Below are 16,536 nucleotides of genomic sequence, written 5' to 3'. Positions count from 1 at the left end.
CCCCCCCCCCCAGAACCTCCCTGCCGCTTCTCTGGCCCCCGGCCCCCTTACTGTGCTGCAGAGCAGCGGCTCGACAGCGGGGGAGGGGAGCAGGCTCGGAGCTCCAGACGGCGAACAGCGATCTGTGAATGAAGGGAGGGAGGGGGAGGGAGAGACAGGAGGGGAGTGGTGTCAAGTTTCAGGAGAGAGGAGGGGGGAAGTGCAGGAAGGGCTCTGGCTGTCGGAGCCGGGGCTGCTCTGTAAGCCGCGCGCACGCTCTGTGTGTGTGTGGGGGGGGGGAGGAGGGGAAGTCCGGACATTGACAAATTCCCCCCAGACGCTATTTTTAACTCGAAAAAGCCGGACATGTCCGGGGGAATCCGGACGAATGGTAACCCTAGTGGTGCATAGACTTTGTGCTGGGCCCCTTCTGCAGAGACGAGTGAATTTCTCCCTCTGTGATCTTAAATAATAGTCCCCAGCTCTTCTCTAGCAGTTCTCATCAGTAGATCTCATAGCACTTTACAAGGGAGGTCAGTATCATTACCCCTATCTTACAGATGGGGAAATTGAGGCCCCAGAAGGTAAACGGACTGCCCAAGGTCACCCTGAAGTTAGTGGCAGAGCTGCCCAGGTGGATAGAAAGCTGGCTAGATCATCAGGCTCAACGGGTAGTAATCAATGGCTCCATGTCTAGTTGGCAGCCGGTATCAAGCAGAGTGCCCCAAAGGTAGGTCCTGGGGCCAGTTTTGTTCAATATCTTCATTAATGATCTGGAGGATGGCATGGATTGCACCCTCAGCAAGTTTGCAGATGACACTAAACTGGGAGGAGTGGTAGATACACTGGAAGGTAGGGATAGGATACAGAGGGACCTAGACAAATTAGAGGATTGGGCCAAAAGAAATCTGATGAGGTTCAACAAGGACAAGTGCCGAGTCCTGCACTTAGGAAGGAAGAATCCCGTGAACTGCAAAGACTAGGGACTGAGTGGCTAGGCAGCAGTTCTGCAAAAAAGGACCTAGGGGTTTCAGTGGACGGGAAGCTGGATATGAGTCAACAGTGTGCCCTTGTTGCCAAGAAGGCTAACGGCATTTTGGGCTGTATAAGTAGCGGCATTGCCAGCAGATCGAGGGACATGATCATTCCCCTCTATTCGGCGTTGGTGAGGCCTCATCTGGAGTACTGTGTCCAGTTTTGGGCCCCACACTACAAGAAGGATGTGGAAAAATTGGAAAGAGTCCAGTGGAGGGCAACAAAAATGATTAGGGGACTGGAGCACATGATTTATGAGGACAGGCAGAGGGAACTGGGATTGTTTAGTCTGCAGAAGAGAAGAATGAGAGAGGATTTGATAGCTGCTTTCACGTACCTGAAAGGGGGTTCCAAAGAGGATGGATCTAGACTGTTCTCAGTGGTACCAGATGACAGAACAAGAAGTAATGGTCTCAAATTGCAGTGCGGGAGGTTTAGGTTCGATATGAGGAAAAACTTTTTCACTAGGAGGGTGGTGAAGCACTGGAATGGGTTACCTAGGGAGGTGGTGGAATCTCCTTCATTGGAGGTTTTTAAGCCCTGGCTTGACAAAGCCCTGGGTGGGATGATTTAGTTGGGGATTGGTCCTGCTTTGAGCAGGGGGTTGGACTAGATGACCTCCTGAGGTCCCTTCCAACCCTGATAGTCTATGATTGATCCTGGTCTGGTGCCCTAGGCAGGCATATCCCTCTTGCGTGCAATCTGTTGTCTCCGTACAGTGGTGCTAGATGCTGTCTGGTTTTCAAGAGATACTGAGCACCCCCAGCTCCCACCGATGTACACTGGGAGCGGTGCTCACTCTCAGCATTTCTGGGAGTTCAGCCCTCTGCTCTTCCAGTGGGGTGTGGCGGGGAGCTGCTGGCAAAGTGGGCAGAATTCCCCTGTTCTTCAGAGGATACCTTTATTCTAAGATCTTTCTTTGGACGCTAATATCCTACATTATTCCAGAATATTCTCACACCGATAACACTGGCAGCAGTGTCTGCATGCTGGAGCAGAGGAATCGGAGTCAGGACTCCTCTGAGTTCTGTTGCCAGCTCTGCCCCAAACTTGCTGTGATCCCTTGAGCAAGTCAAAGGCCAACATTTCCAAATACTGCCTCTGATCCTGGGGCCTTCAGGTTTTGGGTGCCCAACGCTCCATAGGAAGTGCCAGCCTGGATCAGACCCCAGGTCCATCCAACCCAGTGTTCTTTCGCTGACAGCAACCAGATTGGCTTGGTCCAGAGCACACGGTTTTCTCAGCCCCTCCCCAAGTTTGTTGTCATTCATTCGAACAGCTCTGGACGTTTTTGTTATCTATATAAATGTCCAGTCCCACTTGCAATCTTGTCTTGGTCTTGCTAGTGGCCCAGGGCTGTGGACCCACACCCACAGCTGAAGTAAGGGGGAGCTGTCGAATACTCGACCCTTCTGAAAATCATACTTGAGATGTCGAATGACTTGGCACCTGAAAACTGGCAACCTGGTGGGAAACTCTTTTGAAAATGAGTACTTGTGGCACCTTAGAGACTAACAAATTTATTAGAGCATAAGCTTTCGTGGACTATAGCCCACTTCTTCGGATGCATATAGAATGGAACATATATTGAGGAGATATATATACACACATACAGAGAGCATAAACAGGTGGGAGTTGTCTTACCAACTCTGAGAGGCCAATTAATTAAGAGAAAAAAAAAAAAAAACTTTTGAAGTGATAATCAAGCTAGGCCAGTACAGACAGTTTGATAATAGGTGTGAGAGTACTTACAAGGGGAGATAGAGTCAATGTCTGTAATGGCTCAGCCATTCCCAGTCCTTATTCAAACCGGAGTTGATTGTGTCTAGTTTGCATATCAATTCTAGCTCAGCAGTCTCTCTTTGGAGTCTGTTTTTGAAGTTTTTCTGTTGTAATATAGCCACCCGCAGATCTGTCACTGAATGACCAGACAGGTTAAAGTGTTCTCCCACTGGTTTTTGAGTATTTTGATTCCTGATGTCAGATTTGTGTCCATTAGTCTCTAAGGTGCCACAAGTACTCCTGTTCTTCTTTTTGCGGATACAGACTAACACAGCTGCTACTCTAAAACCTGTCTTTTGAAAATGTGGGCCCGTGCCTCAGTGGGACGTATGCCCCTATACATTATTCATACAGGGGCTGAGGCTTAATGTCTGTGTGGAGAGCCCTTTGAGATCCTCTGGAAGTGCTGCAAGTACAAATGTATTGATACATGCTCAGAAGACGACAGGGGCCGTACCCAGTTTGTTGGGGTTCTGTGTGTGCTGTAGCTGGAGAATCCCTTGGGGATTTTTAAAGAGCCATCACTACAAGAAACAGCAGAGCTCCCAAGCTGAGTCCCGTAGATCTGTAGGAGAGCTCCCCCTGCTGGCTAGGCAGTGTCCACTCCCTGACTAGCCCTTCTCCAGGCACTGTGCTTTGCACAAGCACTGTCGAGTGAGCAAACGGGGGGAGTGGCGATATCTTCAGGTATCTCTTACAAATCCAGGACTGTGTAAATAACTTTCTTCCCCAGCTGATTGTGTCCTTCACTTGGCAAACATTGACCCCTCCCACGAAGACCATCGGACGAATAATCTACTCTAAGGCCATGTCTGTTCTGCAGGGACCATAGCAGCAGAGCTATGCCAGCATAAATCCGTAGTGTAGATGCAGCCTACAACCGCAGAAGGGGCTTTTCCATCGTGGTAGGACCACCTCCTCCCCAAGTGATGGTAGCTATATCTTCCATTGACCTAGCTGTATTTACACCGGAATGAGGTTGGCATAGCTTCAGTGCTCATGGCTGTGTGTGGGGAGGCGACGTTTGCTTGGTTTAGTTGATATTTTTTTTTTTTCTCCACGCCCCTGACTGGTGTAGCTATGTGTAGACCAGGCCTAAGCTTCTCTAAAATAGGCAGTCACTTGAATATTATTATGAGCTGGGTGAAACCTCATTATGGGTTGAGTTAAAACCTTATTGAGATTGATAGGTGTGAATGCATCCTTCAGTTAACAGATCTGTAAGGATAAGCCCCTACCTAGGACAGAGTGTGTGAACCCCCCAGGAGGTTTGTTGCTGATGTTTTGTGGGGCAGGGGAAAGCAGAACACTGGGGACAGAGGAACACAGACAGCAGGAAGGAGCAGTTGAAAGTACCATGTCTGACCCTGGAAGAAACTTGGGAAGAGGGATTCGGGCCAGAGGTGCAGGCTGAAGAGAGTGTTCTTGGTGCTGTGTGCAAAAGAAACGGTTTCCTGGTGTTTGATTCCTTCTGTGTTCAGAGACACAGGACTTTATATATTCTCGGTAAAGAAAGTCAGGTGTTTCTTTGCTGCAGTTTTCTATTGCCAATTGCTGTTCCCAACTGGAATGTCCCCATCACCCCACACTGTGACTAGCCCCTTGGTTTGAAAAGGGGCAACGGTACCATACCATATGAAGCAGCAGACAGTCCACAGACACACAGCTCTCCCTAGGGTTACAGGTGTATAATTTAGTCTGGACTACGTCATTCACCTTTAGTACCTGTGCACATCTTTGCATGGCAGGAAACACAGAAGTGGGCAAGGAGCTTCAGCACACCTGGCGTGTTGATAATGCAGCGTGAGTCAGCTGTGCAGCTCCTCCCTCCATCCCACCTTCCTCTGCTTTCCTCACCTACAGCAGGCCGCTTCCTGCTGCTAGCCATCCTGAGATGAAGCAGGGTCTCCTGATGTCAGCTGGCCGGCTCCAGCTAATCCTGCTGCCCCCGTTCTCTCCTCCCCGGCCACAGAACTTGGAAGGGATTGACCCTCTGGGCTGAGAAGTTAGGCTGTCAGAAACAGTTGTCCCAAGGACCAGACACTAGGCGATTCTGACGGCAAGAGCTAATGTAGCTGTGTTACACGTGTGCTGTGCAACTGCCCGTGGGTGGCGTGCTGGCCACATCTGGTGCACAAAGCTGCCATTTGCCACATCCAGTCTAGGACTGCTGCAGTACGTGAGGCTATTGCTTTTCTGCCTAAAGCCGACTTGTGGTGCTCTGGTATTGGAGAACCTGAGAACTGGGGTGGAAGAGACCATGTTAAACAGAGCAGATAGGCTTGTGTATCTTTGGCTTTGCAGGTCCCACGAGGAGGTTCGGGTTGAAGAGGAACTCCAGCAGATAACCGTAGAGCTGGAAAGCAAATGTGACGTTGAGATCATAGCTCCTGAGGAGGACGACAAAGGGCAAGTGTCAATGTGGAAAATACAGGAGTCGCTGTTGGCACTGGCCATGAAGAAATGCTAATTCCTGCTTCAGCGCAGCTCCTCCAGGTGCTGGCCAGCCTATGGCACTCCTGGGCCTGGAAGGGGCTGATGTCTCCATCTCAGCTTTGAGATGCATGAGAACGGATTTGCTCTGGGTACCAAACTTCTAAAAGCGTAGGTGCCTCACCCAGGGTGCTGAGTGATTCTGCTTCTAACCCCACATTGATCTGCACCTTAGCGCTGGGGAGTCGTGCCGGTGTCCAGATTTGCAGTCTCCTGACCCCTTCAGCTCCCCTGTAATAAATCAGATTAGCTCCATCCTTTTTTGGTAAAGGAAGCTGGCCTCATGTTCTTTGCTTCTTACCCAGGGAGGCAGCCTCTTCAGCCTGTGCCATTGCAACAGCCACCGCTACAATCGAAGTGGAAACAGCCAGCCAGGCCTCGGAGCCAGCCAGCCAGGCTTCAGATGAAGACGATGTGCCAGTCGCAGACATATACTTTGTAAGATATTCTATCTGCTTAATCCATTTTACACCCGTAAAGTGTGTTCAAGCAGCGTTGTAGCTAGATATGAGGTACCAAAGCAGCGGATGAAGGAAAATAGTCTAACCTGGGTAATGCATGTCCTGTGGATCTGAAACAGTCGCCTGGGCACTCATTGGTTAAATCACAGTAACTTCAGTTTCACCCTTTGCTAGCTCAAATATAGCATGTGCTCAGGCACAGGAGATAGATATGCCTTCTATTACAATGCACATTGTAGACATGTCTGTCCACCACATGAGCGACTTTGCTACCTACATGCACAAGTCTCTGATGGGCTTAACCAAGCCAGCTCTCCATATCTGGGAATCTATCGCATTGAGCGTACAGTTACCCTGCGAGTTCTCTTTCCTCCCCACAGAGCAGAATTCATTATTTCTCTCCCTGAAAAGATGAGGCTTCAGATCCTATTCTTTCCTCGCAGCCTCCCGGAGACAGGACAGGAAGTCACTGTGTTGGCTGACCTCCGAGGTCTGTGATGAACTCTGGTTTTTCCTTTCCCTGCAGGCAGATGCGTTAGATGGTGCAGTGGAAATCTAGTACTGAGGCAGGGAGTAAGTGAGGTGGTTGCCGGGTTGGCAGCAGAGTGCGGAGTCTCTCTGAGCTGTATCCCTCCATCAGCTCTCGCAATGTCTGAGCACCTGCTGGAGACTTGAGAGAGAGGAGACTTCTAGCAACGTGTATCTCCTCTCTGAACTACCAAAGGCCAACAAGGGGAGGTGGAGGCACACTGCCTGCTGACACCTTCAGCCTTGCATTGATGCTAGTTTTGGCTGCAGTGGAGTTACAGCAGGGAGGAGCTGTGTCCTGCAATTTGGCACTTCCATAGAAACCGAGATCACCCTAAAGTGGGTACCTCAAGCACCGCGTATCCTAGAGCATTCGTGCATCACGTGGCTTTCCTTGTGCTCATGTGACTCCACTGCAGAATTGCTCATTCATTGCTGAGTAATTTGGACAGCTCCAGGGCGCTGCAGGAGGAATTGGCTCAGTTTTAAAAGCTTGTCTGTTTTGGTTTTTTCTGCATGTGATTCAAAATGCAAACAGCTTTCCCTAACATTTGCTGCTCTTTATTTGCCTGTGGATGGCAGCTGAGTGTGAGCTGCCTTCTGGTAACTGCCCTTCTCATTGGGAAGTGCCTTCTAGTGAGGTTCAACCCCCCACCCCCACCCCCCCACCAGCTGGCCATAGACAAGCCTGTTGGGACGGATGGGTTGGTGTGCTGTGCCTAGCTGTGTGCACAAATCTTGTAACCCATCATCAGCATTTCATATCTCATCTGAGCCCTCTGGCTTTGCGTTGCCGTGTGTAGCGTGCTGTGCTGTGTGTCTCCGAGCTACTGAGGTGAAGGGAAATGCACCGAGTTTTAGTCCCCGCTGGCTTTCACCTAGAAAAACGGCTTAAGCGGCAGCTCAAGCGAGCAGCCGAGCATGATGCAGGTTAGGACTGGCTGCCCTCTCCAATAGCTAGCTGCATTCTGGGGGTAATCTGAAGGGATGCTTGGACCAGAGGAGAAGTCACTGAGTCGCAAGGGAGCATAAACTCCCCTTTGGGGGAGATCTGCTTTCCAGTGCTTAAAGCAGCAACAGTGGGGGGTGGGGATGCACTTGGTCTCCCTACTCGCTGCAGGGGACTAGAGGCGCAGAGCAGCGTGGCTGGGCATGGGGCTCGGCTGTTCCCCGCATGGCTCCCCTGCCAGCTAATCCTGTCAGACCTGGAGATGCCCAGCCCCTTGGTTGCTTTCACTTCATCCTTTCTCCTCTGTTTCCTTTCTCACCTCACTTGCCCTGGTGCCATCCAGTTCACAGATGGGAGGTACTGGATTTACTCTCCCCGCCAGCGCAGACTCCGAGCCGCCTCGTTTTCCTCTGGGACTGTAAGTGAACACGCTAGCACACAAGGGAGCCAGCCTGCAGCTTTGAAACACTGGGGTCAAGCAAAGGCCGAGCGGTTCCCTCTCTCCTGGATGCCCCAGGGTCCAGTTCTGTTTTGTGAGGTGTAGATACAGCCTGCATGGCCAGCAAGCCCCTGATTAGTGAGGAGTTACCCTCTACAACCTCTTTCCAAAGATATCCCATGAACCCCTGCTAGTGGAGCTGTTTATGAGAGTCTCCCTCCTTCCTGTCCCCCTTTTTCTAGGCCAGTTATGAAATTGACTGAATTTAGCCAAGTGCTTTATCATTACCCTTTGTGCCAGCATGTTTGGCAACATCTGCCATTAACTTAACATGGCCCCCTATTTACGTGTCATGCTGGGCCGAGTCCTCCTGGTAGCCATGTAGGCTGGAACGCCAAAGCTGGATTCCAGGATGACATCACTCGGCCGGTATGAAGCTGAGGATAAAATCCAGCTACCAACACGGCCCTTTGGCCCTTAGGACACTGGCTGATTTCCAGGTGTCTAATGCACTGACCAGTTTCTACAGCTTAGAGGCTCTAAGAGGGAAACTGCTGGGGACTCCAGCCTAGGGTGAAGTGCCTTCCCTGCCTTCAGCAGGCTGTGACCATGGCAGAATCACTTCACCTTTTCCCCATTTATAAACTTGGGATAATTGTTCCCCTTCCAAGGCGTCTGTCCAGAGGGACTGTTTAATGGGTGGTGGTATTCCCAGCCCCTCCTCTGCCGTGGGCACTAAGCAGACCGGATGTAGGTGACGAGCAATGTGCAGACTGGCCCTGGTGAGATGGGGGGAGCCAGAGAGAGTTGAGAGAGAATCGTTAATCTCTTCTCCCTCGCACCCGTTCTACTCCCATTTACTGTAGTAAGAAGTCCCAGCACTGAGGGGGTTAACTCGAGCCCACACTCTGAATGCTTCTCCTCTCTGTCACCACACAGCACAGACCCACTTCTATAACAGCTGTCGCTAGACACCTGCTTCTGGTGCTCACGAAAGGCGTGGAAGGTGGGTGGTGGAGTTCAGGGCTCACTCCACCAGAGCAGTAATGGGGAATGAAGGATCTGGAGCAGGGTGGGCTCTGCGCAGTGGGAAGGGGCTCCAGGGGCTCTAGCACAGCACTTCAAGCTTCGGCTCTGGATTCTGGTGCCCCCTCCCAGCGGCTCCGTGTTGGCGGAACCTGCCATTATCCGTGGAGTTCAGTGTAGCAGACCCCCCCCCCCCCAGTGCTCCAAAGCTCGACTGGCTGGTTGTAGCTGTACGTCGTAGACTCAGTGCCAACCCTGCTTCCTTTACCTCATGCCTTCAGACACCACTGCGGGAAACCAGACTGACTGGCGATGAAAGGGGCTCCCCCTTGAACTGTGCCTTGCCTTGCATTCGAGTGCAAGTCTCTCCCTGCTCATCTGGAAGCAGAAGCACATTTCTGTCGCATTAATGTGGTTCTGGGGTAGCTAAGTCCCTGGATCCTTCCCCAAAACAATCCAGTTCTGTGTTGCCTCCTTTGTCATCCCCAGTCCCTGTTCTCCATTTCCCTGCTGTTTCCAATTGATGACTAACCAGCTCCTCTTCATGGTCCAACATGATCTAACCCTGCACTTCCACCGCCTTGCTTGGCACGTCAGCACAAGGGGGATACAAATATTGCCGGTTTTGCCATAAAAGCTCCCGTAACTTGAAAGTGACAGTAACATCCAACATATGCAGATGCGACTGCAGCTGAAGGTGTGGGGGAAGGAATGGTCTTGTGGGTAAAATGCAGCATTGGGAGTCCAGAGATCTGGGGTCTAATTCCAGCTGTGCCACTGATCTGCTGTGGGACTTAGGCAAGTCACTTAGCTTTTTGTGCCTCGGTTCCCCATCTGTCATTGGGGCTGGCCTTGCAGGAGCTTTGAGGCTTAATTAATGCCTTGAAAGCTCTTTGAGATGCTCACATGGAAGGTGCCATGGAAGAGGAAAGTGTTGCCCTCTGCCCTGCAGCTGAACAGAGATGTCCATTTTAGCAGCGCCGCTAGCGGCTCTCCCAGCCGTTGTTAGGGGCTCAGGTACGTATTGAGGATGAGGAAGGCTCCTTTGCTGAAGTCTCGTTGTAAGATCAGTTCTCTTCCTTCGGGTGTACAGCTGTTCTTACTGTATTTTCCTGCTCTCTCTATTTTCTCCTCTTCTCTCCCTCACTCCCTGCTCTGCCGCTGCTCTTCTTGCACTGTCTCTGGCCTCTCTGGCAGCCTACAGACGAGAGGAGTTGGGTTTACTCCCCCCTCCACTATAGCACTCAAGTCCACTCTGTCTCCGATGAGGAGAGCGATACAGTAAGTGTTCAAGAAAGCTCTGATGGGCGCCCAGAGGGGCGAGCTCTGAATGTGGGCTGCGGTGCCAGCATGAGGTTCGGGGCTCCGGGCCTTGGCTTGGCTTCTGCAGCGGGTGGCACTTGCATGGCTGGGGTCGTCCTGCTGCATCTTAGATCGGGTCTTCGGCAGCAGGCAAGAGCTGCTGTGTAGCCAGAAACCGGGTTCACCTTGACGACGCTCCTGGTGGTTCTGTTGAATCGTTTCTAGTACAATCAGACCTCAGATCTAAATTGTCCTGTTACCTGAGGGCACAGAGTGAGCATGTATAGAGGACCTAGCAAAGTGTGACGCTCACCTGCTAACCCCTCCTCCTTGCCTCTTCCAGTAATCTCTATGCAGACACTGAAGACCCAGAGAGCAGCGGTTCCCTCTGCAGGTTGAGGTGTTCCCTTGCGTTGACACAGATGGGATGGGGAAGAGCTTGCTGCACTGCTGGATCTGGGCACTGCGTTTCAGGCTGGAGCGAAACGCTCTCTAAACGTGTATTTATACCTACCCGAGACACGGACAGCAAAGAACCTCCCACCCAGAGCGCCCGCATAAAGCGGGCTGTAACGAGGCCTGGGTAGTGACTGTTCCCAACCAGGCACCACTGCAGCTACCTACCCGTGTGGGATACTGTGAACCTTTTTCATTTTTAATCATGTATTTATTTCTTTTATCGTTGCACAGACACTGCACAAATGTGCTTATTTTTAAAAACATTTAGTTTACTGCACTTTCTTTGGTTGTCCTATTCTATGTATGTGCTTCATCAAGAGTGTGAAACCTCACAGGAGATAGAGAACAAATCTTCACTGAGGTGGGGGGGGGGAGTCTGAGGAGGGCAGGTCCAGTCCTAGCTTCACTGATGAGGAGGCAATGTGGTCTAACCCCCAGACAACAGGACTGGGAGTCAGGAGTCCAGACTCCGTGTGACCTTGGGCAAGTCACTTAGCCACTCTGTGCCTCGGTTTCCACATGTGTGACTGCGGGTAATACCCACCTTTGTCAAAGCACTTGGACCCTCAGATGAAAGGTGCTATGTAAATGCAATGTATTCGAGGCCAGTGACGTGACGAGAATCACTCCTGTATTAAAGCAGTCCGAGTTAGACATGCCACTTGAGCTGAATTTAGAAATTGCTAGTGACCTCTACAATTAACTTGTTGATGTATATGGGAGAAGCAAAAACACCCCTGGCTGTAATGACATGGCTTCTTGGCCTGGCTCTCGTCTGGGCGTTGGAGAGGGTGGAGCTCTGCCTTCACCATGAACTGTGCTGCTTATTGGTGGGCTGGAGATCTGCTCTGATTTGCTGGCAGACTGATATTCTGGCAGACTGCTGCCGCGGCCATGGGGCGTGGAAGGAGGAGAATTGTGTGACTGCAGCTGGGCATTGCAGGCTATTGAAGTCACTTAGCAGCATGTTCATGACTCTATCTGATGCTTAAGCGAGTGAGGGTGTCAGAGGTTCACGTGAATCCCTTCATAGCTGAAACCGACACGCCACCCTTCCCCCATATTGAAGGAAGTCAGAGAAGCCCAGCTGGAAGAGTCTGTATTGGGCATGTGACACACATGTTGTTGACGCACAGTCAGGGGAGACCAGCTGTGTGAGGTGGCCCCTGAGTCTCTGAGGTGGATAGTGCTGCTCTGTGCTCCAGAGGTGTCTTTTTGCAGGCTACAGTCTTTAGACCAGACAAGATTTGGCTTCACTTAACCATGAAATGGCACAAAGCAGTGACCTGGTGTTGACTTCAAGTTCCTCCTTGTGATTGTAGGATACTTCATCTGTAGGTCCTGACTTCTCTAGCGATCGCATCTCCTTTCCCATGAATTAGAAAGTCTTGCGCGCAGAGAGGGCTTGGGCGTGTCTCTGTCCTCCTCGGACTCTAGTGTAAAGTGAGGGGTAAAGATCACTTTTTAATGCTGTTACATTCTTCAAACCTCTGTTCTCAAGCTTCCCTGTGCAGTAGCAGTGAGAGGACAGCCCCAGTCTACAGGCCAAGCACTGAGGAACTGGTACCACGGTCTGTCCTAGCAGCACTCAGGACATATTGGGGAGGCAGGTTGGGTCGGTGGGAGTGTCGAAGCTTTTTCCCTAGGAGCTGCCACTGTTCTGAGGATCTTCAGCCGATGGCTTTCTCTTTAAATACTCGGAGCCTGAATTTTCAATCCCTGCCCTGCAGAGGCTGAAGACTTGCACTCCCAATGTGTGCTGGGCTTCATAGGAGCCGTTACGTTGTTTGAGCTTCACCTGTATTGGTCTAGAATATCCTTTCTTTGGAACTCATGTGGGGTTAAAAGAACCCCTCTTCTCTCCTTAACAGCTGTGAAAACAAAGATGCTGCCATTACATCCATGAGTCAGGTGGCGAATCTGCTACAGAACTCTGGCAGGTTCCTAAAAGCTTCCTCAGAATCCTACATAGCCCCTTCTCTCCTTACGCACAGGTATAGCTACCATCATTTGGGCATTTGGTGGTATGTAGGGCTCAGCCCAGGCCCACCTGGCAGTCTCCTCTCCAAAGAGGAGGCTGGGCGAAGGAGCTAGGGAGGTGAACAATGCATAGACTCAGCTACTGCTGAGTGCTAAAGGCAGAAGATTTCAGAACACAGCTAAACGTACAGCGTGACTTTTCAGAAGCACTGAGCAGCTCCAAGTCCAAAGGAAGCCAGTGGGAGCTGCCGATGCTCAGCCCTGTGACAACCAAGCCCTTGATTTCAACATCGAGTAACCTAAGCTTTGGGAGGAGCGACGAAGATGAGCTAGGCCCATCTCTGACCAGCATTGCAGGGCTCTGAAAGGAAGATGCTGCCTTCCTGGTAATCAAATCCTTAGCCTTATGCCTTTAGAAGGAGATGCTGAAGTTTGGCACTTCTGATTGCCCAAGAATAAAGAGCAGGATTTTATTACTTTCAACCATTTGGAAGATCTCTGATCTGTTTATCCAATACCCCTACTCCAGTCAGTATCTCTGCAGCAAAGACAAAGCATCTTTGGTGATGCGGTTTGCAGCTGTGGCATTTCCTTGGTCTGCTCCCACATTAGAGGCTGAAGTCGAGAGTCCTGTTCTGTGAGGTTGGAAAACTGATCTTGCTTCCTCCATTCCAAAAGTATTCCTTGCTGCCAGAGTGTTTTCCACTCTGACGTTCTAGGGCAGCAGCATCTGTGTAAATCTCTTGTTTTCAACCCTTTGCAGCAAGCAAGTATTTTAGGGTCTATTATTGACTCTGAACGTCTTCTAAAGATACAGCTACTCTGGGCATTACCAAAAAACCCTTCCCCGGAGCCGCACTGCAGAGGGAGTTGGTCAGAAATAAACCATGTTGTTCACCTGCAGTCCCATCCCCCCCAAAGCATTGTGCTGTGTTGTCTTGTCCAGTACAAGTTGCCCTGCAGGAAGCTTAAACTCCCATTTCCATTATGGGAGAGGCACCTGGCTGGAGGAAGGAGGAAGGGACCCATCGGGTATGTCTACACTGCATTTAGACATCTGCGGTTGGCCTGTGGTAGCTGGCTCGGGCTAAGGAGCTGTTTCACTGCAGTATAGATGTTCCTGCTTGGGATGGTCCCAGAGCTTGGACTGCAGCCCACCTCACAGGGTCCTAGAGCGTGGGCCTCAGCCGAAGCCTGAACGTCTACACTGTAATTAGCCTCACAAGCCCGAGTCAGCTGGCACAGGCCAGCCATGGGGGTTTAATTGCAGTGTAGACATACCCTTGGGCTCCAAACAAGCTCCTCTACCATCAATTGGAGTTGTATTTCCTGCCTCCTGGACTTCAGCATAGTAGTTTTTGCAAGGCTTACTCATACAGTAGGTGGTATGAGAGAGCTCCCCACTTCCAGAGCTGGACTGGGGATAGCGGTCTGCTATTGTCCGTTCTCTAGGGATGACACAGCCACTTCCTTTGGGGACGGGGAGGAGAGGGGTTGCATCACTAGATTCGGCTGGTTGATTCTGCCCTAGATCTATGGTGAGGCTTTGCCATCTACCAGGATTTTCATTGTTAGCTTCACTATAGCGGACAGTTGGCTTATGAGCTATCGCCTGTTTCAAGCTCTAGTCTACTTGTATCTTTGAAAGGAGGCAGCTTGTTCCTTTTCCACTGCAGTGTTAGTGGGACGATCCAGTGAGACCCTAGGCTTCCAAGTAGCTTCATGTCATTAGTATCCCACCATCATCCCTGCAGCCTGCTACTCACCTGCTCAAAGTGTGTGGCCATTGCTTCTGCTAAGGCTAGTTGTGAGCGCCGGTGTCGGGGATTCCCAGGGGACTGTCTCGTGCCAGGCTACAGGATGCGGAATGCAGACGGGGGTATAGTTAAGACCCCACTTCAGTTAAGAAATGCAAAATGTTGACTGCCAAGGTGGCCTCTGGGCTGTTACTTGCTGGGTGTTCCAACCCAAGTCTGAGCCTTTCTCGAGCAGCTCCCAGCAGGAGAAGCCTCAGTTTGAATGATTCAGCAGGCTCACCACTCCGCTCCAGTGTGTTCTGTGTTCATTTGGGAACTCTCCCGAGGGAACAGGAGTAACAGCTTCTCCGGAGCAGACTCCCAATGTGCGCTCGGTCACCGAAAATGAACAAACTGCAGAGACTGGTGCTCCGGAGAGACTCCTGGAAGCCCCAAAAGCCCCAGGCTCTGTTAGGTGTCAGCATAGCTGTATCCTTTACTGCTGGTAGCAGTCAGTCACTGCAGGTATCCTGCTGTCACGCCCCCGCCAGTATCATCTGGGTGAGTGTCGAAATCACACTTCGTGAAACCGCAAAAAGATTTAATCTCAGCACTGAAGCTGGCATGACTGTGATCCTTGATGGCAGCATTAGAGACGGCACAAGCTCTGTGCTTGTCCCTGTCATTGTCAGCCAGTTGACTCTTGAAACACGTTCCAGCCTTCCCTGAGCAGCTAAACCCAGCCGGGGTATCTTTTCTTCACACTCCCACCCAGCATCATTGCCCACGTTTTTAAATGGAAAGGCAAATGAGAGAGCTCAGACTTACTGGATCATGTCTGATTTGTTTGAAGTCTACATTAGACCAAGTATAATATAGCTGATGTTCATATTAGGTCATTTTGTATGTATGCTCTGTGTAAAGAATGTATGTAAGTAGGGGGGGTTTGTGGGAGGGCGTGGGGAGTGCTTCTCTGAAAAAAATGATGAGAATCCATGGATATTGTCATGTTTCTCTTTTTTTGTTTCAGTTTAAGTCCTGAACGCTTTTTTGGAAGTCTTTTTTCTCAGAGAAATGTATATTGATGCTAATTGTTCTTCGGCTGTGCGATAAAGCATAATGTCGTCTTTGATGTAAACACAGAGGCAAGCAAACTATTTATAATGTCTAGTGAATTAATTGCCTTACCCGAAACCCCCGGGGAATGGTTCCTAAAAATATTGTTTCCCTTTTTAGTGTAAAGAATTTTGTAAATACTTTCAGCGTGAGATTGCACCCTCGTTTGTCTTGCCTCTCTGATGGCTGCTATTGCTCAGAAAGTGGATACTGTTTGAACTATTGTACTGTATTAAAACGAAGGCATTTTGTGAGACAATTTAGATGCAATGTTCTCTTGGAATCATGAACTTAGCTCAAAAGGCAATACTCTTGTTAATAGCAGAGTCCTCTCTCTCACCTGTTGGTGACGTTTCCTACAGTCCTAGCCTGTGCTCATTCCTGACTCCCATAGAGAGAGACTGCTGGTTTTGTTGAGACTTGGGTTTGTAGCTCGAGTTGATTGGCCATTAACTCAAGTTGGCTAATACGTTTGTAAATATATGGCCAGTCCACACGTTTGTGTCCTGACCCACCTGTGACGTACCCACAGTCGCCTTCACAGACGTGTCGGCTAACTCAACTCAACTCAACTTAACTTGCAGTGAGTTAACTCGCATTAAACTCTGACCGAGGCAAACCCTTTTTTTGTTGTTAAATTGCATTGAGGTCAATCTTCTCTCATGTTTTACTTCGTAATTTATGAAACATTGTATGTCCTTAACTATTGAAGCGGGTTCTATTAGAACTTTTGAGTCCAACAATACTTTGACAATCTCTAAGCTTTTTTTGGTCGAGGGGAGAGCTGTACCTTTGAACCCAGAGCTGTGGAATTTCTGTATAAAATGTACAACCACTGCTGACCTGAACTAATAACACTTGTATGCAACAGCCTCCTCATTCTGCATCCCCTCCTCCCCCTTCCTTTATTTTGGAAAGGATCTCTAATAAATAGGGTAATCATGCAATTGCCTCAGTCTCTTCATTGCTAACCTGTAGCTGAGGTTTTCAACCTTTCTGGCCTCAGGAGTGATTTGTGTATGTTGATGGCCTGTCACAGCCCTGTAAATAGGCCCTGGGAGTGGGGTTGGGCCCTACCCTCAGGGGTAACGAATGCTCTGGGGGAGGTTTGCAGAGCGGTGCAGCGGTCATTCCTGTCCTGTGGGGCAGGCTGGACTCAGCTCCCTGCTCTAGGTGTTGTGACCTCTGGGGTTGCAGCATCATTCAGGATTGGCCCCACGCCTGATGGGGAGCCGGCTGGACCAAATTTGC

The 16,536-nt window shown here is 50.3% G+C and overlaps 1 protein-coding gene across 3 annotated transcripts in view; it reads left to right on the top strand.

The window, feature by feature from the left end:
• The window catches only part of PIP5K1C (phosphatidylinositol-4-phosphate 5-kinase type 1 gamma), an 80,843-nt gene extending 64,611 nt beyond the window's left edge, over positions 1 to 16,232 (top strand). For 2 of the 3 annotated variants that reach the window (XM_034755012.1, XM_034755013.1), the window contains 4 exons: positions 5,101 to 5,205; positions 5,595 to 5,727; positions 9,890 to 9,973; positions 10,338 to 16,232. In XM_034755012.1, coding sequence (XP_034610903.1) covers positions 5,101 to 5,205; positions 5,595 to 5,727; positions 9,890 to 9,973; positions 10,338 to 10,340 — 325 coding nt within the window. In that variant the 3' untranslated portion in view covers positions 10,341 to 16,232. The remainder of the gene's footprint in view (positions 1 to 5,100; positions 5,206 to 5,594; positions 5,728 to 9,889; positions 9,974 to 10,337) is intronic. The other variant, XM_034755016.1, reaches the window with a different exon arrangement.
• Positions 16,233 to 16,536: the final 304 nt, after the last annotated feature.

Source organism: Trachemys scripta, chromosome 22 (assembly GCF_013100865.1).
Source record: "Trachemys scripta elegans isolate TJP31775 chromosome 22, CAS_Tse_1.0, whole genome shotgun sequence".
Classification (NCBI taxonomy): domain Eukaryota; kingdom Metazoa; phylum Chordata; order Testudines; family Emydidae; genus Trachemys; species Trachemys scripta.
The sequence above is the reverse complement of the archived record's forward strand: the minus strand, read 5'-3'. Positions and strand labels throughout refer to the sequence as shown.